This window comes from Annulohypoxylon truncatum (genome assembly GCF_022578515.1).
Source record: "Annulohypoxylon truncatum strain CBS 140777 unplaced genomic scaffold F4807scaffold_53, whole genome shotgun sequence".
Taxonomy (NCBI): Eukaryota; Fungi; Ascomycota; class Sordariomycetes; order Xylariales; family Hypoxylaceae; genus Annulohypoxylon; species Annulohypoxylon truncatum.
Genome location: NW_025953839.1, coordinates 126,463 through 149,872, shown reverse-complemented (window position 1 = coordinate 149,872; position 23,410 = coordinate 126,463). Strand labels below are relative to the sequence as shown.

At 49.0% G+C, this 23,410-nt stretch overlaps 7 protein-coding genes across 7 annotated transcripts; 4 read left to right on the top strand and 3 right to left on the bottom strand.

Moving 5' to 3' along the window:
• Positions 1 to 220: 220 nt before the first annotated feature.
• Positions 221 to 1,376, bottom strand: F4807DRAFT_324567 (uncharacterized protein). Its single transcript, XM_047995191.1, has 2 exons — positions 1,321 to 1,376; positions 221 to 1,257 (listed from the first exon to the last, which is right to left on the bottom strand). The coding sequence occupies exon 2, from the start codon at positions 826 to 828 to the stop codon at positions 310 to 312; it is 519 nt and encodes a 172-aa protein (XP_047849199.1). The 5' UTR covers positions 829 to 1,257; positions 1,321 to 1,376; the 3' UTR covers positions 221 to 309.
• On the top strand, positions 1,346 to 7,280 carry F4807DRAFT_324320 (ankyrin repeat-containing domain protein). Its single transcript, XM_047995190.1, has one exon. The coding sequence runs from the start codon at positions 1,863 to 1,865 to the stop codon at positions 7,176 to 7,178; it is 5,316 nt and encodes a 1,771-aa protein (XP_047849198.1). The 5' UTR covers positions 1,346 to 1,862; the 3' UTR covers positions 7,179 to 7,280.
• Positions 7,279 to 8,245, bottom strand: F4807DRAFT_446307 (cytosolic large ribosomal subunit protein L30). The gene is made up of 3 exons (XM_047999807.1): positions 8,032 to 8,245; positions 7,812 to 7,966; positions 7,279 to 7,632 (listed from the first exon to the last, which is right to left on the bottom strand). The coding sequence occupies exons 1-3, from the start codon at positions 8,105 to 8,107 to the stop codon at positions 7,534 to 7,536; spliced, it is 330 nt and encodes a 109-aa protein (XP_047849197.1). The 5' UTR covers positions 8,108 to 8,245; the 3' UTR covers positions 7,279 to 7,533.
• A 288-nt stretch (positions 8,246 to 8,533) lies between these two features.
• Positions 8,534 to 9,475, top strand: F4807DRAFT_454506 (60S ribosomal protein L10; the record flags this gene model as incomplete). The annotated part of the gene is made up of 3 exons (XM_048000588.1): positions 8,534 to 8,578; positions 8,801 to 9,185; positions 9,243 to 9,475. The coding sequence occupies 3 exons, from the start codon at positions 8,534 to 8,536 to the stop codon at positions 9,473 to 9,475; spliced, it is 663 nt and encodes a 220-aa protein (XP_047849196.1).
• A 2,441-nt stretch (positions 9,476 to 11,916) lies between these two features.
• Positions 11,917 to 13,656, top strand: F4807DRAFT_465449 (uncharacterized protein; the record flags this gene model as incomplete). The annotated part of the gene is made up of 1 exon (XM_048002278.1): positions 11,917 to 13,656. One exon carries the CDS (start codon positions 11,917 to 11,919, stop codon positions 13,654 to 13,656), a length of 1,740 nt encoding a protein of 579 aa, XP_047849195.1.
• A 1,216-nt stretch (positions 13,657 to 14,872) lies between these two features.
• F4807DRAFT_324609 (uncharacterized protein) lies at positions 14,873 to 18,401 on the top strand. Its single transcript, XM_047995192.1, has 2 exons — positions 14,873 to 14,983; positions 15,034 to 18,401. Exon 2 carries the CDS (start codon positions 15,248 to 15,250, stop codon positions 18,263 to 18,265), a length of 3,018 nt encoding a protein of 1,005 aa, XP_047849194.1. The 5' UTR covers positions 14,873 to 14,983; positions 15,034 to 15,247; the 3' UTR covers positions 18,266 to 18,401.
• A 955-nt stretch (positions 18,402 to 19,356) lies between these two features.
• Positions 19,357 to 23,363, bottom strand: F4807DRAFT_324310 (uncharacterized protein). Its single transcript, XM_047995189.1, has 2 exons — positions 22,698 to 23,363; positions 19,357 to 22,542 (listed from the first exon to the last, which is right to left on the bottom strand). The coding sequence occupies exons 1-2, from the start codon at positions 23,126 to 23,128 to the stop codon at positions 19,749 to 19,751; spliced, it is 3,225 nt and encodes a 1,074-aa protein (XP_047849193.1). The 5' UTR covers positions 23,129 to 23,363; the 3' UTR covers positions 19,357 to 19,748.
• Between the last annotated feature and the right edge of the window lie 47 nt (positions 23,364 to 23,410).

Below are 23,410 nucleotides of genomic sequence, written 5' to 3'. Positions count from 1 at the left end.
GTAATTGTGACCGGGAGTCGATATTCTGCAAGATCAACGGCTTTGGCTTCTCTGACTCTCAGGTATCAAGATCCGCGTGGCCTCGTAGGTCTTCTTCTAAGTGGATATTGGCGTCTTCCAACTATAGTTGATGCGCGTTTGAACTTGGTTAGATGAATATTTGAAGCCCCCGGTTCCCGAGACTCCAGCTGCGAGGATATTCTGCAACATTCCGAGCCCCCCGATGCCTATCAGAAACCAAATGTATTCCCTAAGACGAGATAAGGAGATCAAGAGGCAGATCTACAGAAGAGCAACGATGAGAGAAATCTAGCGGGTTTCTCTCCGGATAACCGACGTGTACGTTGCGAGCGTTTCGAAGTCCCAAGAACCTTCAGTACCAACGAACACCATTACGTGTAGGTGGCCATTGCCTCGAGTGAGACAAGCTACCTTGTCGTTATTTAGCTTGCACGCCGTGGCCCATTTCTCTCCGGCCCACTGTGGTGGGGCGCGGGTAATCGCGACGAGGATCATACCGGACAAGGTCACCAGCATGATGGCCCAGTCACCGTACAAAACCCCGGGAACAATAACAATGGCGAGTTGGACGACAGGTGTTGCCCATCCAAGCCACCATATCGGATCCCGGCAAGCAGTGGATATAGGTCCTAGGTGAAATATATCGATCCTAATAGACTCAGCTCGACCTCCTTCCTGAGGCCAGGGATCCACAGTATGTCTAATCTCGTGGTCACGAAGACGTCGACCCAGCATCCACGATTGATTTTTCCCGACAAATCCATTGAAACAGTTAACGAGAACCGAGGGACAATCGGCCGTTGGCATCAATCTTGTGCTCGTAAAGGCTGTGAGGAGATTCGAGAATCCGTAGGTGGCCCATCCAAACGAGAATGCAATTAAAAGATAGGTTTTAGTTCCAAGAAGGCGGATTTTGTGTCCAATGAGCTGGATGGTGGTCTTTTGCACAATGTCACCCCCTATGAGGAGCAGAATGCTGAGGTTCTCACTTGGATCAGCCCATTGACTCGCGAAAAACTTCTGCTGAAGCGCTTATAGTGTCGAACCCTCGATCAGAACAAAGCAAAATATCGGATAATTAGGGACTCAAAGGGCCAAGAACAAGTGAGACAAGAACGTTAGCAGAGGTTGAAAGCTCGAGGGCTCCTATAAACAAATGGTTCTCACTTAAACACTAACCTAGCGTGGAGACATGATTCTCAAGGTGGACTATAAGCGGACTCTAGAGGATTCATGCTTGATGTACATCGTTATTTTAGCCCCTAGGTACGCAGCCCCAAAGTTCGATGCAATACGCACAAGCGATAGCGTGAGTAACGAAACTAACTGATATTTCGAATGCAATCCAGTCCTATCATACGCAAAGAACGCCCTTGAATACGACAAACCAGACGTCTTCGAGAACCGTAAATTGCAGGGTTGTAGAGATGCTTGTTCATGTGCTCATCCTCGATCAACGTCAGAAAAGCCCTGCCGTCCTGTGGTGACTGGCAGGCAAGTCTGCAGTTTGCATGGCATATGCAAGTGTCTATCGCCGGCCGCGTCCACCAATTAAACTATTCTTACCACCGCCACCATTACTACCACCACAGTCATATACATTGCATACCGAGGTAGGTACCTACTTAAGAACGCCCTGCGTATGTACCGTTGGGTAGACGATTTACATGGAGAAAAGATGTTCCTTGCTCTTCGCCATCGAGACGTCTGAGTGACTCAAGACTTTGTTTGATATCTATTTGTAGTTATTCCATACTATCCAAACCGACTCTAAATCCTAGTCCGGTTCCTTGATTTACGAGGCTGAGCAGTCTTTCTGGCTTCTCAATCGTCTCCGAACCATGCGGGAAAGTGCCTCTGGAGTGCCCCCGGTATCCGAACACGTATCCCGGTTGGACCATGGTGAGCCGTCGCCGTTACTCACCGCGTGTGTCTTCGGCCTGCAAGGCCTGTTGGACTTAACTTTATCTCATCTAGACAAGATCAATCTAGAGCAACTAAGTGACACTGGTCATACCCCTCTTTACCTCGCATGTACCTTTGGACATAGCACCATCGCGTCGAGACTCATCGAGCATGGGGCTGACGCTAACGCCATCTGCGGAAATTATGGTAACCCATTGCAGGCTGCGTGCTTCCGAGGACATACTGATGTTGTCAAGATTCTCCTGAAACACGGTGTTTCACCGCGGGCTTCTACCGCAACTTTCAAAAATGGTCTGCATGCGGCATGCGAGGGATCTCGAGCAGATATAGCAGACCTTCTCATCAAGACGAACTCAGTCATTGAAACTGGAGAAGACTACGAAGACGCGCTCCAAACCACTGCCGAGGCGGGCTTCCTGGATGCTGTTGAGTACTTGATGAAGCCCGATGTAGTTAGGAAATTTGGGCGTGACACCAGAAAGAAAGAACGGGGATACGCGCTCACCCTCGGGACTATCAAAAAGGGTCGAGTTGGCATTCTTCAATCTCTCCTACAGTCTGACCCAGGAATGGCCGGGAATCTTCCCAAAGACGCAATGGCAATCGCAGCCCTGTACGGGCATGTAGATATGCTTGGTCTCCTTCACGATCTTGGAATAGACATCGAGGCAGAGGGAAAATTTGGGTCCCCATTGAGAAGCGCAAGCCTACAGGGGAATACGAGTGCCGTCCGAAAGCTTCTTAGTCTAGGCGCTAGCACTACAGGAAGAGGCTCAAGAGGCGATTCTCTACAAGCAGCTGCTGGCAAGGGTTACACCCACATTATGCGGCTGCTCATCTCTCATAAAGCAGATGTCAACCAACCGGGCAAGCCTTGTGGGAACCCCATACAGGCGGCTTCTTACCACGGTCACGAGGAAGTCGTCAAGCTACTCATTGAAGAGGGTGCTGATATTTACTGCAGGAGCAGCAAATTCATGCACGCACTTCATGCAGCAGTGCGAGGCGGCCATCAGGAGATCGCCTTATTCTTGCAACATAATTACCCACCTCGCCCCGGAGAAATTATTAGAGTAGTATCACGCGGTGGACGCCGCAAGCGATTTGGGTATTCTAAAACTAAGATACCGAATCCCATGGATGAGAGGAACCGTGAACTCGGTAGTCCCCACCCAGAAGACACCGATGATGAGGATGTTAGCAGCGACGAGGAGTCAGAGAGTTCAAACGAATCGGAGTCCGATGATGGTTACTATGAAACCAGACACGCTTTTGTGCTTGCGGCAGGTATCGGGGATATTTCAACAATTCGCCAAGAATTACGGCGCCCGGATTTGACCGAGGAAGACATCAGAGAAGCTCTTTCGAGTGCCGCAAGTAAGGGAAGTCATCAGGCTACTACAGTGCTCCTAGAAGAAGGGCTGAGGCACACTTTGTGCCCACGGGAGTTGACAGAAGAGGCGCTTGTCGCTGCTGCGAAGCACAAGCAACAAGAGTGTTTCCAAATTTTGGCAGAATCACTCAGTTGCACCGTATTCGTAACGACTTGGGCTGCTTCTCTTAAAGCTGCGGCCGAAGTTGGGGAGCAGAGTATTGCAGCACAAATACTTGATTTTGCGACGCTTGCAGACGATCATTATTTGTCTTCTAGAAACAGATATGCCAAATCTGTTCCAGCAAATACCGTACGGATCTGCAGAGATGCAATCGAGGCTGCTTACTCTTCTAAGCACCACCAAGTTGCAAATCTAACCTGGCATTGGGTTCTCTCAAGAGGACCCGAACTTCTAGGGTCGTGCTCTGATGAATGGGCTAATTTGTGTGCTACCGCAGCACGGTTTGCTGACGCCTCGACTCTTGAGACCTGCCTTGAACTTGAAGAGATGGGTCCAGACTACGCAAACAGACCACGATCTTCCCGGAAGGAGGAACTGCTCTTGAATGCCGTACAGTGTCAGAATCTTTGTACATTCCGCGCCCTCCTGAAGATCATCGAGCAGGAGACTCATGTTACCAGAGACATTATCCCTTCGTTTATGGAAGCTTGCCGGCAGGGATTCAATGAAGGGGCGCTGCAGCTGTTAAGTTCCAACAAGTTTGTTCTCAAGGCCACCGAGATTGCCCAGGGAATAGTTGCAGCATCGACCTTCGGTCATGCAGAACTAGTACTCGAACTGCTCAGGAGCTTAGAATGTTCTGCAAGTGACATATCAATTATCGATGAGGCGGTCACAGATACGTTGCTCAGTGCGGCTAGAGCCGGGAAATCAGGGGTATTCCAGCACATCCTCGACAATACAGAGATACGGGATCACCGAGACTTTGACACTTTGATTACCCGCGCTCTAGTCACGGCATGCGAGTGGGGACACAAAGACATGGTAGAATTATGCCTCCATGAGGGTGCTGATGTCGAGATGAATGTTCCAAAAGCCCCCACAAACGTAGGATCGGGTCTTGAAAGCGAAGAGCACGATACTAATTCCGATGATTGGGAAGAATGCGATATCAATTCTGAAGATTCGAACGCCACCTCCCTCAAGAACTACACTCAAAACAAAAGTGCATTACAGGCGAGCGTCGAGGCATTCTCTCGTATATGTGAACGCCGAAGGATGCCTGGGTCTAACACCCAGTCTGCCACAGCAGAAGCTGGGGAGAGACCGCAGACTGAGATAGTTCGCCTTATACTCGACCATATGCCGGATTTAAGCAGGTATAGTACTAGACATACTACTCACCCATTGCAAATAGCGGTCCAGTCAGGCGCTATCCAAGCTGTTGAACTCTTGCTTGAACATGGCGCCGCAAACGGATTCAGTCCGGGACAGCTTACAGACCTCGTGCTGCTAGTATCGAACTGGAGAACATATAGTGCGTTTCGCATCATCGTGCAACTTCTCAATTGCGATCATGAAGCATTGCCCCCAACGACTGAAGACGGCTTTCTCCATCGTGGCATGCTGCGGAATCTTGGGATGGCTCTCGATCCAGCGATGGGTGACACAGTACTCTTCAGGAGATTTTATATACCAAAGAAGGTTGCTCAAGGTCTGATGGAAGATGGACTGAGAGAGTTCATGCAGATCATATTTCGCAGGTTGCCCCATCAAATGGCAAGGGGGAAATTCTTTGGGATAATCCTTCATGTGGCAGCGGCAGCTGGTGATTTATTAATTGTGAGGCAGCTGATGCAACGCAACGTCAATGTGCACCAGGACCTATATAGGCGGATGCCTCTTGATACTGCTGCCTGGAATGGTCAAATCCATGTCATGAAGGCGCTCACAAGAGTGAGAATCAATAAGGTTCGTTTCCGTAAAAGTCGAATCATACATTCAATCCATAAGGATCAGGAACCAGCTTTTGCAGCTATTCTGAACGGCCAGATCTTGGTTTTAAAGCTGCTGCTCGACAGCGGCGTCGATCTCAAACTAATCCCCGACGTCCTCGTTCTTGCTGTTGAGAGCCAGGCTCTAGCGATGCTGAAATTTCTGCTGCAAGCTGGCGCGGATCCAAACGCAGAGCCTCTTGCCTTGATTACTGCCGCGCATGACGGCCGATTGGATATGGTGACCTCTCTTCTCGGCGCTGGTGCAGACGCAAATGCCCTGGCCATTTACGGATCCCGAACGCATGAGGTTGGTACTGTCTGTAGCCCTTTATATTTGGCATGCAGGGAAGGTCATACTGAAGTCGTTCGAAAACTTCTAGGAGGCGGTGCTCATGCTGCTCTTGATGTTGGCGATTGGGATGGTCTTCCTCTTGTTGCTGCTGCCCGCCGAGGACACTTAGCCATAGTCGAGGCCCTCCTCGAAAGCGGTTGTAATCCTACTCATTCAGGTGCAGGCTTCAGGGCCGTTGGCAGACAACGGTTTCGTGAAACACTGGGTGTGTCTGACCACAAGTTATCAGCCGGCCGACCTCGACCTTGGTGGGATTTTGCATTTATTATTCGAAGCTACCCAGCCACCAACTCGGTAGCAAAGAGCTATTCCCGCCTCAACGCTATCGAGGGCGCTTATCTTAGTCAGAAGGGGTTTCAACCAAGCCCACGAATGCTCCGGGTCCTTCTCAAGGCGGTTGGTGATCCAGACGAAAGGAAAGGCACCTGCTTGGAAGCGATGAAACACATCTCCGAGGCCCAGCACAGCCGTGTCTTCGAAGAACTTTTGGAATACGTGCCATTAGACTCTAACACGCTTGACCTTTCTTGCCGGTGCGGCTCGCTGAAGGCTGTGCGGAAGATTCTGGACCACGGTTTAAGCGTGAATGTGACGAATGCAGACGGAGAAACGATGCTGCAAGTGGCCATTGACTACGGCCATTCGGAGTTGATACAGTTTTTGCTAGCCAACGGAGCGAATTTGAATTCTCCAGAAGACGAAGGTCGGCCACTCAACCTTTACCGTCTAGTAGCCTCCGTTATTGAATCCTATGCATTCTCCACGCGAGCGAAGCACAAGAGTATTACAAGATGCGAGGATATGGTTCTGAAGCTCCTGAGGATTGCCCATGACCCCCAAATGGTCTTCAGAGCAGACCAAGAGTTCTTGAACAGATCTCTCATTCTTGCGTGTCACGTTGGAAGTGTCGAAATGGCAACCGGTCTACTCAAACTTGGCGCTGAACTTGACAGCTTGTCTTATCTTCCCCAGCATTCCCCAGCCTATCGTCCTTCACCATTGTTCGCCGCTATTGAAAGTAACCACCCGAGCACCTTGTCGTTGCTCTTATTGTGGGGTCACGATGCCGAGAATGGTACCGGGACGATTTCCTCCTTGGACGCAGAATTTAAAGCTTGCATAAGCAAGGCAAGTCCAGTCCTATTACAAACTTTTCTGAGATGTGCCGTTACGCTTGAAATTTCCCAGGAACATCTTGTGCTCGCGGCGCAGAAGATTAGATGGAGAGGAGGCGTTAGAGAGACCGGTCTACAAATTATTCTCCAGCATCGGCCAGATTTAACGCCATCCGAAGAAGTGCTTGTAACTTTGCTACGCACCGGGGCACCATCTGATGTATGGGAGAAACGGTCAATGCTCCATCTCTACAAATTGGTGCTGAAGCGAAGTGATTGTGGTATCACCACAAGGATGCTTCAAACGATGTCTGACAGAGCCACATGGGAAGCCATATTCGAATACCATCAAGGCCTCCAAATGTTTGATGAACTAGAGGCAGCCCTACAGCGTGTAGAGGAATCGGAACGCGGACAGTTGCGAATTTGATCAAGCGAGGGAATTCAAGGCCATGGCGTGGTAGTGGGAAAGCCTAGGTAGCCATTCGAATTATAGTAATAACATGCTTCACGATTGGTTCTAGAAACATCATACTGTAGAAGGAGACTGTTGGGTATCACATGTATTCATTCTCAAGTATGCTGGATTCGTCTTGATTGACCCTCAGCATTGGTCTGACCGGCTATCTGCCTAGAAAACTCGGTATAGCTCGGTGGGAAATCCGAGAGAGCTGCATCTAAATACGAAGCCTATGCAACCGATCCTCGTTCTTAACTGACGAGTTATGACGACCTTTTCCCCAGCCAATAGACCCCAACGCCGTCCGGAGATGCCTTATTTACATCTAAGCCTGTTGGTCGCTGAGGATATCGGAGTCACCAGCGTCCAAGACGGCCATGGTGGAGCATCGGAAAAGCTTACCACAGGCGGTGCCCAACTCGATCTATATTCGGACGAAAAAGTAAGCCAGCTGAATTACCCTCCAAAGCTTTGGCAGCTTCTTCTCTGGGCAGGACTGATAGATAGGACAACCCGTCTACCAATCTTAAAATAAGAGAGAAAGAAAACATAGAAGAAATGCATCTTCTACGTTTGGTCAAGGAGATATCATGATGTACTTACGTTGGTACCGGCGAAGTGGTGAACCGGGGCCTTGGACAACATGGAGTAGTACTCCAGCTCGGACTTGCGGAGAGGGGGAGTGTTTCCGGAGATGATGACAAGCTTGGCCTTGCCAGATCGCAGGCTCTTGAGGGTAGACTTGTAGCCGAGAGTGACTGAATTGTATGTTAGCAAAAAGCAGGCCCTTTTTCACTATTTTTCCTAGCTGGATCAACCGTACCCTTTCCGGACTTCATAACAAGCGCAAGACGCGAGTTGATGCTGTTGGCATCCTTCTTGTTCTTCTTGGGGGCCATTGTAATTGCTGGGTTCAATTGACGATTTGTGGAAAGTCTTGAGTTGTCGGAAACGAGCGAAGAAATCAAGAAGATGAAAGAAAGTTGGATGTGAAGAAGTCGCACTTTGAATATTAGCTTTTGCGAAAAAGTCTGGTGGGGTAAATGTTGAAAGGGTTGTACCAAAAACTTGCAGTGATCAGTGGTATTAGCCCTAACCCCACTTTTCAGCTAGGCGAATATTGAATAAATGAACCAATAAGGTACCCCGCCACAAGTCCACTTAATCCGCTTATGTGACTCGCCTTGCTTTGAAATCAAAGTGAGGAATTTCACCGCGAAAGTGTCAAAGGAGTCTCGGGTCTCTCCCTCCTGCTAAATTTAATCTTCCCCCAAACAACAACCTACCCCCAATCCACCACAACATCATCGACGAACTCATTCAAGATGGCGCGTCGTCCGGCAAGATGTTACCGATACTGCAAGAACAAGGTACGTTTCATGAAGCATTTTGAAATACTCGATGTTTTTATCAAATTCCACATTTGAGATTTTGCCCGCTTGATCGCAGATTAATTGCGATCATGTCTCCTCCACCCGGATTACAAATCACGATGAGATCACACTTGCTGCCTCTGCCATTGCGACACACCTGGATTTTTCTAGCCTTCATTACACTTAGGAGATATAATTACTCACATCAATCATCAATAGCCGTATCCTAAGTCCCGCTTCAACCGTGGTGTCCCCGACCCCAAGATCCGCATCTTCGATCTTGGCCGAAAGCGTGCGACCGTCGACGACTTCCCTCTCTGCATCCATCTTGTCTCCAACGAGTATGAACAGCTAAGCTCCGAAGCCCTCGAGGCTGCCCGTATTTGCGCCAACAAATACTTGGTCAAGATGGCCGGAAAGGAAGGTTTCCACCTGCGCGTCCGCGCTCACCCCTACCACGTCGTCCGTATCAACAAGATGTTGTCTTGCGCTGGTGCCGATAGACTGCAGACTGGAATGCGTGGTGCCTGGGGCAAGCCCAACGGAACTGTTGCCCGTGTCAACATTGGTCAGATCATCTTGAGCGTCCGCACTCGTGATTCTAGTAAGTTCACCTATACCTACGACACTAAAGATAACGGCAGCTAACCAAACTCCGTAGACCGTGCCATCGCTCTCGAGGCTCTCCGACGATCCCAGTACAAGTTCCCTGGCCGACAAAAGATCATCATCTCCAAGAACTGGGGCTTCACTCCTCTCCGCCGTGACGAGTACCTCGAGAAGAAGGCTGCTGGCCGTGTCAAGGTCGACGGCGCTTACGTTCAGTTCCTTACCAACCACGGTAACCTCGAGTACAACATGAAGCGCTTCCCCGACGCCTTCTCTGAGGCTTAGATGGTTTAGTCATGACAAGGAAGCAAATCTGGGTTGAGGGGACAGGCGTATAATGGGTTACCATAGCACTGCTACAGGACAGTCAATTCGGATATTGCATTTGCACCACACAACTGTTCACTTCGATGACATTCGTTATAGGCTTCGTGAGGATGAGAATACTCAATTTGACCACGACGTCTAGCTCTGAGGTCGGCCTGCCGTAGATTTTCCCAGACAATTCTAGATGATTGCTTTCTAATGACTTGCTGAATTTTGGAACATATCCTATAAGCACCTGTGAAATAGCAGCAAGTCAATTTTGACTTGGCTGGGATCTTCTGACGATATTGAAGTTGCTTGGTCTTTTCGGTCACGTGTAGGAAATATGTACCAGGTGGTCGGCAGCACCACTTATGCAGATGATTCTTGGTTTGACAAAGGCATACATACGTAGGTACCTACCTGTCTATATTGCCACGGTAACCAGTGATGAGTTGGCTCTCGAGGTCATGACGACACATCAATGGGTCGGACTGAGATGGCCTTGCCTCCTTTCCGCCGAACGGATCGATCCTTCAGCTTCCTTTTTTTTCCTTCTTTTTTTTTCCAATATAATATAAACATAAGCGCTGTTTGAGCAGGATCCATACCTACCTACTAGGTACATAACATATATCATTCTCATAGTTCCCCCCTTCTATTTCGTTAGAAGTCGTGTATCATTGGCACAAACCTATACTAGGCAAGTATGTCTTTGTTCACGTTGTGATCTTATGATCAAGTAATTACCTAGTGATGATTTCTGTCGGCTTCTTTGGGCTAATATTAGTTGGCGTTGGTTGACTATAATACCTTGGATATGAGGTAGGAGTGACCGTCTTTTCCTTTCCCGACTTTTCATAGCCACAAACACCACTTACACATGCAGCATGTGTAGGTATCCTCTTACCTATCAGAAAATAATATCTTTTATGTAAGTTTATCAATATCCATTGCCGATTGATATTCCCGCAGGTACATAAAATTACATGTTCTTTTCCACCTCTAATGAACGTGTGCTGCCTTCTGTTCCCATGGTTCTGGAAGTTGATTTACAGTTTATGGCCGTTGGATAGGCCTGGTTGATAGACATGAGGCTGACATCGCTGTATGTGGCCTCCACCGCTTGCTTCGTAACACACACGTTGGTTGGGCGACTGTGTATTAATATCATACGTTGTGTAATATGCATGTCGTATTCACCAACGCCAGGAATGCATAGCAAGGCTAGATCGGTTGAAATGGGGTGGTGTTCTATAGTAAGTACATAATAATATGAGAATAACTTCCAATGAGCAGTTGAAGCCCAATGTTGGACCCCACTACGATAACACAGCCCGAGAAGGCCCGTAGCTTATCGATACGTACCCCTAAAAAGAGGGTCCGAGCAGTTAAGCAGTTGCGCTAAACTCAGCTGCCCGTGAGCAGCTACGATTCAACAAAGGAAACTAACTTAAAAATGAGGTAATAATTGAAGTACAAGATAAGATTGTACTGTGACTGATTGTACTGACTTCAAGACTCGACCCTTATATTATTTCCCGACCAACTCGGGGACTTTGGGGTATATTCGCAGATCTATGTGATACCCAACTATGGCCTCATGTTGGCCTAACTGACAGCTCGTTGGCTTCGAACTTCGTAACGGATTGGACGGTGTAATTGGCGGTGCACGTTGTCGGTGGCTGGCAACTCGATTTGCATGGGGTACATGGGGTAGAGGTAAAGGTACCTTAAGTGGGTTGAGTGAGGTAAGGATTTGCTGCGATTGCACAACCACCAAACGTCCCACGCGACTTGGAGATCATCGAACTGCAGGTGTGGTCCCCTTAAAAGGTTCTTACGTTCTTACCGCCGCCAATCGGACAGGTCACACCTGCGTCGTCTAGGTCGTCTGGGTAGTCTCACCCTAGTTTTCCCATGATTCTTCGTTGACTTTTCCATGTTTTCTCATGATCTTCCATCCCAAGTTCCTAACAAGTCGAGTCCGTCCACCTAACTGGAATAAGATTACAGGACCCTGCCTCGCTCTACGTGTAGCCTCTACTTGTCAATGATTTTTGCCCCTCCGTTGTCCCTCATTCTTGAAACCAAACATACGTAGCCTACATATCCCATATCCTACATATCCTACACGTCCTACCTTTCCGAAGACGCAGCAGGACGCAGTCATCCGATACATCGATACATTACCCTACATCACCTATATTTAACACACCCTTCGTCCCGAGACAAGAGCGGGTGCCATCTTGTTTCTGCTTACGACATCGACTGAACGGTGTGTCTTGCAGATCAGGACCGGAACATCATCGTGTAACTTGATCGTGTGTTATTTAAGGACTCCCGCTGGGACTACCCCCCAGTAGGGCAGCTTTCGTCATACATCCCCATTATCCTCCATATCCGTACCAAGTCCCAAGATGGCGTTCCAGCAACCTGCGCGCCAGGCCACTCAACGAGTCTTTCGGCCTACTCCAGAAGATGAAGAATCGCCCCATATTCCTCAGCCGACCCCTCAGGCTGTTGAAGACTCACAGACCTGGGTTCTCTTCTCACCCGCAACCGATGCTGCTACCTCCACGTCCTACTTAACTTCAACCCACAAGACCAATACTACCCCAGGCCGGTCGCGCGTGAGCGAGATTGGAAGTTTTGGCACGGTTGCGCAATCAAATGCTAGCGCCGACCGACAACAAACCGCAAGCCTTGTCGATGCAGCGGAGGGAGATGACGAAGATGATGCCGAGCTAGACAGTTTAGATAGTCATCTCCCCGAATTCCGCTCTACTCCTATCTTTTACGGTCCATCGCATGGCATCCCCTTTGCGACACCGGTTGTTCCTGCCCATGATGGCCTTGGTTCGTTCCGCTTGGAGCAGGAAGGCATGGGTACCGACGTACAAGATCGGCTCTACGCATTCGAACAGTACAACCCTCGCCGAATAAGGAGACGAGAAAGCTTAGATTTAGCTCAGGCCGAACTCGAGAATGAAAGAATCCAGGAATTGGACAAACGACAGAGAATAGAGAACTGGCGATTAGAGCAAAGTCGCTATCTCTTGGAAGAAATTCAAAAAGAAACCCGTAGAAGACGACGATCTCTCGCCAGCACAGTGCCTAATCCAGTAGAACAGAAGGCTGAAGATTTAGCCTCTTTGAGCGGAATAGGTGACATGTCCAAGGACGAAGCAGATCAATCCCAAACATGGCACGATCACGACGAAAACGAGCTAGAGGGAGAGAGCATATGGGGTCGGATCACCCGAAAAGTCATTCGTGACCTTATGGGAATTGACGATAAGCTACTCTCTGTACTGTTCGGCGAAGAACTACCGGACGAAGAGGATTTGTCAACAACGCCGAAGGTATCGGCGATGCCGACGTCGCAGCAGACAGATGCTGTTATGGAGGACGCAGCGGGTTCTGGATGGCAACTTAAGATGCTGGAACGAGTAGCTAAGGAGCTCGGCTCACTCATACATCGGCTTTCCGAGCATCCTGGAGCCTTCTCGACCTTTAGCCGAGTACAGCAGATGCCTCTTCCGTATGCTGGTCTGCCGTCTATACCCGAAGGTGTAAACGACACTTCAGTCAGTGCGAAGTTAAACGAATCCCATTTTACCATGCCCGAATTCCAACCAACAATACGTACACAACCCCAGCCTAAAGCACTTGATATCCCTAGTGCCGGTCACCCAGTCAAACCAGGCCAAGCAAACCCGCACGCGCAGTTAGAAAATTCCGGGGGTGATTTTACGCAGGACGAGTGGGAACAGGAGCTTGATGTAAGGCTAGTATTCCGGTACCTTCGGTCGCGTTTCATGTCACGATCAAGTAGCAGCGGTGGGGCGCCTGGGAATACCAGTCTCGCCTCATCAAGTATGCAAGATGCTGCTGCTAAGGCAGCGCGAGTACGGCAACACCATCCGCTAATGTCAAGGCCGCGCACTGTGGAAAGGCGTAGATCCAAGGCGACAGTACCTTCGAGTCCCGTATTATTTAAGCACGCTTCTAGCTGCGCTAGCCAAAGCACGCGAAGATCAGTAAGAAAGAGCAGTTGCTCATCTTCGCGCCATTATTGGGATATCGGTGGTTCTGTCGGAACAGGATCGATCATTGCCGCAGCAACTGGGCCTATGGGAAGTTGGGGCGAGGTTTAAGTGTGATGAGTTAAAGGGTGATCTAGTCCGAACGGGCAACGACGTGATGGGGGTGGTGTACATTATTTAGGCGTACGGTGTCTGACATATCCCGGGACATTTAACAAGGCGATTCAAATCGGACCAACTCATCTGCATACCAAATATTTCATATATCACATCTACATATACCACATATACCAATCCTCCTTAGAAATAAAAAACGGCCGATTCATCATAGCTTGCTCAAAAGTTCCGTGCTTCCATTGGCCAATCAAATATTGAAATTGAGTCATCTTTGGTAGTTTGGGACTCGACAATGTTAGATAGGCTGAATCATAAGAGTGACTCCGAGGTACATGCTCCTGTCTGGTTTTCACATTGTCTGCCTTCATGGATGGACGCCCTCTGGTTCGCGGGGTGGGCGTAAGCGTGAAGCTGCCTACTCCTTACGTACTAAGGTAGCATTGAGGCTTGCGTTCGTTTCTATGCAATTCGACCGGCCTTGCCTTTGGGATGGGCTTTCCGGTGAGGCGGTCGGATTTGAAAGAATAACCGGAAAGTCCCAAACTGAGAGGGGACTTGATTTTTTACATATTATTTGGTGGTGGATTCGGAGGAGGAACTCATGGCGATACTCCCCGCATCCCTTGTGAGTGCATTCCTCTTAACAGGGATCTCAGGAGGTTCCCATCCAATAAGCAACCTTCCGCTTCACCTGACGCGCGACGCTCGCGCCTTCGTCGGTGGCTCTCATTCGCTCTTTTCATTTTTTTGGGTCGACGCGTTAAGTGGGAAAGAGGTACAGCATGACATTACTTGACCCAAGGAAAGTACCCAATACGTATCTACGGTGCCCACTTTAGCAGAACCTCCAACAACCCAAAGGCTGCCTGAGTTGTCCAACTCCATCCCACTACATCTCTTTACTCTATCCCATGCTACGAACTACAACGACGGCTTCTCTTCGACCAACCTACCAACCCATGCATAATCGAGTCATATCTGTGCTTGTCTCACTGCGTCCAGTACATCTTACTTACATACACATACATAGTACAACACTATTCCTTGCTTGATTCCGTAAAACGATCTCCACAGCACCCGCATTGGCGTTCCTCTCCGTGTACTGTCGCCCTCCCTTCGCCCACCCCACCACCCATCAGCTTTGATCCAATCCTTGATCCAATCCTATCTGGACGCCTCACTTTCCTCGAACCTCGAACTTCGAACTTCGAACTTCGCTTTGTTTTTGAGGTTGTACGCATACTTTCAGCCGTTGCCTCTTGTATATAAATTGCAGTCCTCCCCCATCGCATGCCGCTGTTCCTCCTAGGACTCCTATACGGTTCGTATAGCCCCTACCTAAGGAGTTTGGATTCGCTGAAGTTGCGATAGCTTCCGCAGAACTTAGACTAATTCTAAGAAGCAGTGCCATGTACTAGATTTTCCGGATCGCGACCCAGCTGCGTCTGGCAGGGTCGCCTAGGATCCCAACGTCAACATCTCCATCGCCATCGAAAATAAATAGGGAGCTTCCCCCCATCAAACCACCCACCCGCTTCGTCTTCTTCATCCCCCCGATGCCCTTGACCGAGGAACGCTCAACCCAATGGCAGGACCAATCCCCGACTTTTCATTGCCAAACAGCTCTTTTTTTAACATTTATAATGACGCGACAGTGAAACCCAGTTCGAATTCGCCGAATCTCCCCAACGGGCAATGCAATTTTGTGGACTTATCTCATGGCGCCTCGGGACCTAAGTGTGGATGTCGTCGTTTCTGGAGTCGCAGCGGTTTAACAGCCAGGACAGACAGAAGAAGCTCAGCAGGAATCTCTCCAGGATATGCCAATGGATTCACCAATGGAAATGCCGGCGGCCTAACAGATGATGCTGCGTGGTGTATGTGTTCTCATCATGCTTGTTTCCATGATGATGTCCGCGACAGCCAACCTCCTCTTGCTATCGCCGCCAATAATGATGTCGTAAACAATGGCCAAGAAAATGAGCGGCCTAGAGCTAGTAGGGAGCCTCTTACACCAGTAATGCCGGAACTACCTTTCAAGATACCTGCGCCAACGGAACCTAACACAGACTTTTACACATTTAATGATGTCGCTTCTTTTACGAACCGCCTAGCGGATCAGGAGAATGCGCTGCGAGGTGAAGTCGCGGCGCCTGTGCAAGAACCCTCTATTCCTGATACATTGAGTTGGACCAACCTCGTCCAGTCTAACCCAGATGAAGCAGGCTTGCTTCCCCCAATTCCGAGTCAGTGCCTGATGTCTTCTCAGCCGAGCTCCACAACATCATCCGCCAGGATGGGATACCTTCGGCCGTTTAACGGGAAAGGACTTGGGACACTTAGTGGTGTCAGATCCAAGTTACGCGAGCCTCTGGAACCCGATGATGAAATACCACAGGAAGATGAAACTGTTGCTCCAAGTATGGGCCATTCCATGGATGATGGGCAGACAGTCGCAAATACGCCGAGGTCTACTGGACGTGGAGATGCGGTCGCAAGGCAGAGCCCGTCTCCTTCGGGACTTCATCAAGAGGAGTTTAGGCAATTGTCTGATACTGTTCATAGCCACGAACAGCGCTTGGATCGGCTTGAAAACCCATCCATCTCAGCCGCTGGTCACGATGCGTGTGATGAGAGACATGAACACAGCGACCTGAGAATCACCGAGCTCGAGTCGCGTGTCGAAGAAGTCGAGAAGATGATTAACGATAGCAGCAGTCAAATTTCAGGCCATCCACGACATCCAGGCATAAACGAATCTATAAAGAGTGTCGCGTCCGTTTCCACCGTAGGAAGCGAATCCGTAGCGAGCCGCGCAGAGTTATACAGCCAACTACAAGCTCTAAAGTCCCAACTAAGTCAACTACAAGGCCTCTCGTCGTTCCCTTCCTATAGCCGCCCATGGGAGGTTGAAGTCGTCTTCTTACCTTTCCCTCTCAAGAACGTGTGGGTGGAGTCCCACGACTTTGCGAGCCAGCCTCTTTCAAGCGGCATCAACGGTGAACCTGATCCGTGGACACAGCTGCCTAGCAGCTATTCCAATATGGATCCTCACTCGCCCGATTTTGGCGATTGGGCCGGCCCCGACTCCGAGTCTGAGTGGCTTTTCCCTCGGGCCTGCGCGCCCAATCGTACCATTGAGCAGCGGCTTAGGAGTCGGGGTCTTGTTAAGAACGTGACCGTCCGTAACCCAGACGCTAGAAGTGTCCATCAGGCCGTTTCTGACGCGTTCGGGACTTTGTTCAGGACCTTCTCTCGCATGCAAGCGAACGTCCATCATGGTTCGACCCAGCACCATCGTGTGGCTAAATTCCTTGGTCTACAGTCGCCATGGGTACCTCTTCGCAAAATTCATAAAGATGCGAGACTTCGTTTTCTCTCGCCGCCCGAGATGGTAACGCCAGTAATATGGGATGTCCCATTTCTACGTTCAAGCGTAGTCATGAAGGCAACTGGTGTTCAGCGTCTCTTCATCACTCATCCCGAGGCGTACTTACAAGATCAAGGGGCATATGATAATGGGTGGAATTGGCAACGCCTTCGCGAACTTAGTCGAGTTTACGCAGACTCCCAGAGCCAAAATAGTCAAGAGGTCCCTGAAGCAGACGCCATGGAAGACTGTTGGACATGGAACGATACCCTCGACGAGCATCCCGCAAGCGCCGTTAGCTCTCAGTCTCTCAGCCTTCGACAAGCAGCTCAACGCAATTGGCGGGCGACATCGATGTCGCCAGCCCATAGACTTCTTACTAGCATGACGGGCGCGTCGCGCGCGTCGCCCTCTCTCGGAACTAATCGTTCCGCTTCTCGCGCCAAATCCCCCGCAGTGCTTAGGGAACGTAAAGCCTCCAGGCCACCTCACATTCGCACCAGTTCTTTGCCTCCAACTGCGCAGTCTTTCGCATCACCAGCACTAATACCAGCAAAACGTCGAGTTACATCATACGTTCCTCAATTCGAACGACGCGCCTCGCCGCAGGTTCGCATTGGCCCTTCGATGGGACATATCACAGCCGTTGTGAAACGTCGTGGCACGCGGTCTCCTTCTGTGCGACCGCGAAACACGCCACGATGGAGTACGTCGTCGCCTAGCCCGATGCCTGAAAATTACCTGCATCGCGCCACCACACCATTTTATGCCACGCCGCATAGCAACGCTCCATTCTTCGAGGCGCGACCTGGTCGCGGTGGAGTTGTCGATGATGGTGAGAGTGGTAGTGGCACCGACCAGGATGGTCAAGGAGGCGAATATATGGACGAAGATGAAGAGGATGATTCGGAGAAGAACGACAGTCCTATGCTTGACTTCACCCACGTGGGGGAATCGCAAGAGTCCTGGCAAGATGGCCAACTGCTCGGCCCAGAAGACGAACCGTGGCCAGGCATTGAAGATGCAGAGAACCGCGATCCAGACGAGACGATCGATATCCACGTCGATGATGACGCCATGAGCGACGCTGAAGATCTCGAAAACAGAAGCCAGAGGTCAAGCGTTCCGAGCGAATATCCGAGCACCCACCGCGCATGGACAGGTGCCGAGGAGGCCTTCCGGGTCTATGAAGATGGCGATCCTATAGGAAACGGTTTGGGCGTTGGTAAATGATGTTAGATTGCTGCATTTTAGATTTCAGCGGATCGGTACTGGCGTATTATGATGTACGAGGCGAAATCTAGTGGAGTTTGCTGATGACGACGATACGGGGTACTGGCGTTTGGGGTTATATTGTTACCATATACCGTTGCCATTTAATTGCTTGATATTTTTTGTTTATTCGGGTCGGATATCTTGCTGTCATGGTCCTCGAGCCTCCACTATTTTCATTATGTTTACCCCAGATATCTTGTTTGTTTTTTTAAGTAACGTCGTCAACCGGCTCAACCCAAGGGTGTTACTACTGCTGCTGCTGCTTTCGTGATACAAAGGGACAGGGTCGAGACCAGGCGTTGGGCATTTATTAGCAGCCCTGAAGCGTTCCTTAGTTCTTGTTCACTTTGGCTGGGGTTTGTTATGTCCCGCGTTTCCCGCCTCGCGCGAGAAAGCGAAGAAAAGAAGAGAGGAATCAGGACACCTAAGGCAGCAACCGCGGGAATACTCCTCAAGGAGCGTAAAGGGGTGATATGTCCTACCACCCCCATTAAAATATGAAAATATTGCAAAAAGTTTGGGTCGAAGAGCATACATACGGTAGTTGTTTGGGACTAGATAGATATCCGGGGGAAAGGCGAGCGAACGGGACCTGGGGAGGGGATCTTGTTAGTTTAGGGTTCGGGTCTTCTCAACTCATTGTATACCTCACCTCCTGCGTGTCCTCTCCATACCGAACCGGCCTACTCGCACCTACTTACCTACCTAGGTAGATGGGTAAGTAGGTGGGCTTAGTAGGTATCCATAGCATAAGTAGATGAGAGAATATATGTGAAGGTTGTTTTGTGAATGAGGTCTTTTGCTCGGTTTGCTTTTGCTTTTTTGGCTTTGCTGTGGTCATGTGATGTGATTGGGTGTGTGCGTTAGGTATGTGCACTTCTTACCTGTAGTAGGTGTGAAGGAAGGGAGCTGTCACATATCATCTCAGGGTACGTGCTGTTTCAGGCAGCTGAGCTGGCTTAGCATGGTGCTTATATGCGTAGGTAGGTAGGTAGTTTTCGGTTACTACTTCGTATTGCGTGGTTGGGTTTCTACTTTAGGAGTCGGTAGATTTGGTAAAGCTCGTGGGCTTGGAAGTGTTGCTAGGTTATGTACTTATTTGGCTTAATTGCTCGGGGTACCGAGTGTTTCGTCAAAGGGATTATAGATCTTATTATTTGATTTGATGGGTTTTTTGTTACTCTTGTACATGGATGGCTTTGTTCGGCCGGAAGATTTTGAAGTTTCTCTTGTGTTGTTGCGCTATTGATTATGTAATCGGGGAATAGGAGAATTGAGTACGGGGTAGGTAAGTAGGTACCTGGTATTGATTTGGAATTTCTATGCTCTTTGGTGGCGATATGGGGTGACTTAGTAAATAGTTGCCAATAGTCTATATTAATAGGAAAAATTAGTGAGGTATTGCCAGCATCTCCGAATAAGACCTCCTTTCTAACCCCTCTTACTGACCGTTCCCCCCCATTGCCAGAACGTCTTGCTTAACTCCACCATATGTCCTGAAAAAGACTGTCCCCCTTCTCGAATGATTAGAATCTGACGTGATACCCCATACTATAGCAATGGACACAGCCAACACCAAGGATGCCAATATGGCAATCCCTATCTTTGTTGAGCTGCCAATGCGATCGTATATCAGTTGAGTAAAGACAGTTCTACCAGTGACTCTGTGCTCGATCTCGAGGACCATATGGCGTAGTCTCAGGATGTAGGCCCTCCAGATATCTCTCGCTGTCTTTCGTGGAGGCACGTATTCAGGCACGTCAAGCACATCCGTCGACGGAAGTTCCTCAAACATGACCCGGACCTCTTCTGCTTCGTCGGCTTCGATCCAGGCGGTGTTTCGGTCTATGAGTTCCAGTAATCGTTCTTTGTTGGGGGCCTCCGAACGTTCAACGAGGTCCCTGAGGGTTGTTTTAGGACCTGGAGGCAGTAGAGAAACCTTTTCGGTTTTCCAGTTTTCAGTTATTACCGAATACTCTCCCCTTGCACACCACCATCCGCCCTCAATTTTTACAAATAATGAAACAGGAAGATGAAAGTCTTCATAATGACAAACCCGTGGATTAGCCCCGGATTCTAACCACGGCTCACAGAATAACCAACCTTTTTCACGTGACAATGCACTTCCCTGCACGAGCATTCTAATATAATGGAGCCATGGCATAGTAGTGTGACATCCATATTTGGGTATCTGCACCCCGATGCCTCTGTCAAGTATATCAACACCGACGTATCCGTGCTTCAGAAGCACTTTTAGGATTGTCGGTTGTTCGGTAATGCCTATACCCATATACGTGAAAAGCAGGCAACTTAAAATTGCCACTGATGCTAGATGACCTCGCTTGGGTGTGCCACTTAGTCTTCCTAAGACCCAAGGCAATAACTTGGAGAACCCTACAGTGCAGACAGCTTCTAGCAAAGAAAAAGAGTCGGGGGCCCTAGAAAGGATATTTTTCCAGTCTGTCTTTGCCGTCCAGTAAGTATCTTCGATATGATCTAATTGCTGTATACACCAAGGTTCTTCAAGTACATTCATGTTCATGCGTTCAAGCATGTCGAGAATACTGATAACTTCCATACCAAAGTAGAGCCTGCTTATTATTTGTGGCATAGTGTAAATAAGAAGAATCTGACATATATACTTGCCCAGCTTTTTCTGGGTGACGTTATATGGGCGTAATTTCGTGGCGATGCATTCGTCTAGGACTTCGATGATTGAACGGTGGGTAAAAACGAGGCTTGGTGTCAAGCTAGACGCATGTTCAAGTAGCCCGTTGAAGCGAACGTCGACTTCAAGTAGCCCGTTGAAGCGAACGTCGACTTCTTCTGCTGTAAATATATCCCAGTTGACAGGCTCGCTCGGATCGGATAGCTGGAAATCAGATCCCGCCCGCTCTTGAAGCAGCTTGTTCCATAAATAGGACGCGTCCGTAGTACGTAGAGAAAACCATAAGTGAGGACTACTATAACGCGACGTTTCGCAAATATGGACAATGGCTAGTATAATGTATGATTCTCGTTGGTGCGGATACGGTATTGTATCGAGCATTTGTTTTAGAAAATCCATTAGTTCCGGGGGTTTGGAGTCGACAAGTTTCCATAGCTCGTATAGGCTGTTCCCTATATGCCTTCGTGTTTCACATATCATAAGCCAAACCCAAAGGAAGACGCCGTGGGCTGAACCGACGATATGCCTAATCAGGCAATCGAGATTACATTCGTGTGACCGTCCTTCACGTCGACAAATGTCTTGGGAATTTTGCTTGCAGGCATATTCCAGTTCTGAAAACCGGGAATGTTCCTTCAAGCGCCCAGCAACGAAAATCCGCATATCTTCCCTGGTGAGATCCTGCAGGCGAAATGAAAGGCTATGGGCGATGGATCTGAAAACATCGTACTCTCTGCTGGAAACACAGGCTTTGACCTTCCCGTCTGGCTGGGAAGTCCAGCCTTGAATGGTTTGCACCAGGTCGTCATAATCCTCAGCATTGTTTTCTTCGTCAAATTCGTCAAGGCCGTCGATAAGAATGAATATTTTACGTCGTTCTAAAACACGGGGATCTTTCATCAACAATTCACACGCTTTGGATATCTCGTCGTCGCTGAGGTATTCGTCAAGTGCTGTTTTGCATTCATGAATCCTGGGTAGAAGTATCTCCATGAGTTCAGGGGCTTGTTCCAGGGCAGATTTGAGCAGAGAGCGTCTCAGGTCTTGCAGCCCGTTCTGATGAGACCCAGACCTCCAAAAGAAGTATTTCATGCGAAGGAGCTGGGATCGCCCAGCCCACTGCTTCAGCATTTCTTTCGTTACTTCATGATTCCAAATGAATTTCATCAACGTTGATTTACCAGAGCCGGGTTTTCCAAGGACATGGAAAATATCTCTACCGGTCCGTAACCAATCGACGAACGACAATCTGAGATCTGGTTTAACTTTAAAGACCTTTTCCGGCTCATGGAAAATCCATTCGGAGGTATTTTCGTAAGTGGCATGCACTTCGTCGTATCTAGGATTCGATCTCATGCCGCCATTTCTATCGCCCAGTATCCGAAAGACGTGATTGAGTTCTCGCGCTGTTTGCGCCTGTCGACAGAGGTTCAAAGCTTGTTGCAGTTGATCGGGCACGTCATTAAGTGTGTTCAACTTCTGCTGAACGATGTTGAGTTGTTTTTTTAGGTCGTCGTTCTGAACCTGCTCTTCGTTGAGGGCTTTCTCGACCTTGATGATTTGGGACCTAGTTTCTAGTGTTAGTACATAGGAATGCATTGTTGTTTCACTGGCTATGGCTCTATTCTCCTTCCCCCGGGGAGGATGTAAAACAATAACTGTGGAAAGAGTGTAGATTGCAAGAAAAGGTCGGCTAGATATACAGACATGAACCAAACGTACCTTGCAGATGCCGTAAGAGCTAGATGTAGCGTTTGCTTGCGCTCTTCTAGACTGTCCTGGATAGCTTGAAGGTCGTCCTTGTTACGATATGTTCTTATGACCGCACCAAATGTGCTCCTTATAGAAGCGGGCTTTTTCGCTCGACATCGCTCTAATAGGGCATCAATATCCGACGAGAAATTTTGACACTCGCTGGCCACGTCTTGGATATTAGTATCTTCATTCTCAATCTCCCGTAACTTCCCATGACTGCTTCGAACATTGCCGAGGAAGACATCTAACTCTTTGGTGAGCTCAGATAACCGATCATACTCCTTTGGAAACCCTGTGGTCGAATCGTAGATGTCTTTCACCTTTTTGGCGCATTTTATTGTTCGTTCAGTTAGATCGAACACGTTGCAGACTAGAGATATTATTGTTACGGGTTCCATGATGGAATTCTGTAGTCCGAGTCAACAAGGAAACTGTATTGTCGGCGTGATAGCCGACCTTTCAATTCGAAGAGGGGTTGAGTGCAATTCTTATAGATTCTATTTCCTAAGCCACAGCCGCTGCGTTTACTGATCGAGGATGTGCATTTTCTTGGGGTTGTACATGGCTTTTACATGCAGCAAGGCATATTGCTCTCTCGTAGAAAACTGTGGCTGTGGACACGACGATTTGAGGCAATGCCTCGATAGGGATTGGATGGAACATATTTCCATTACGACTCT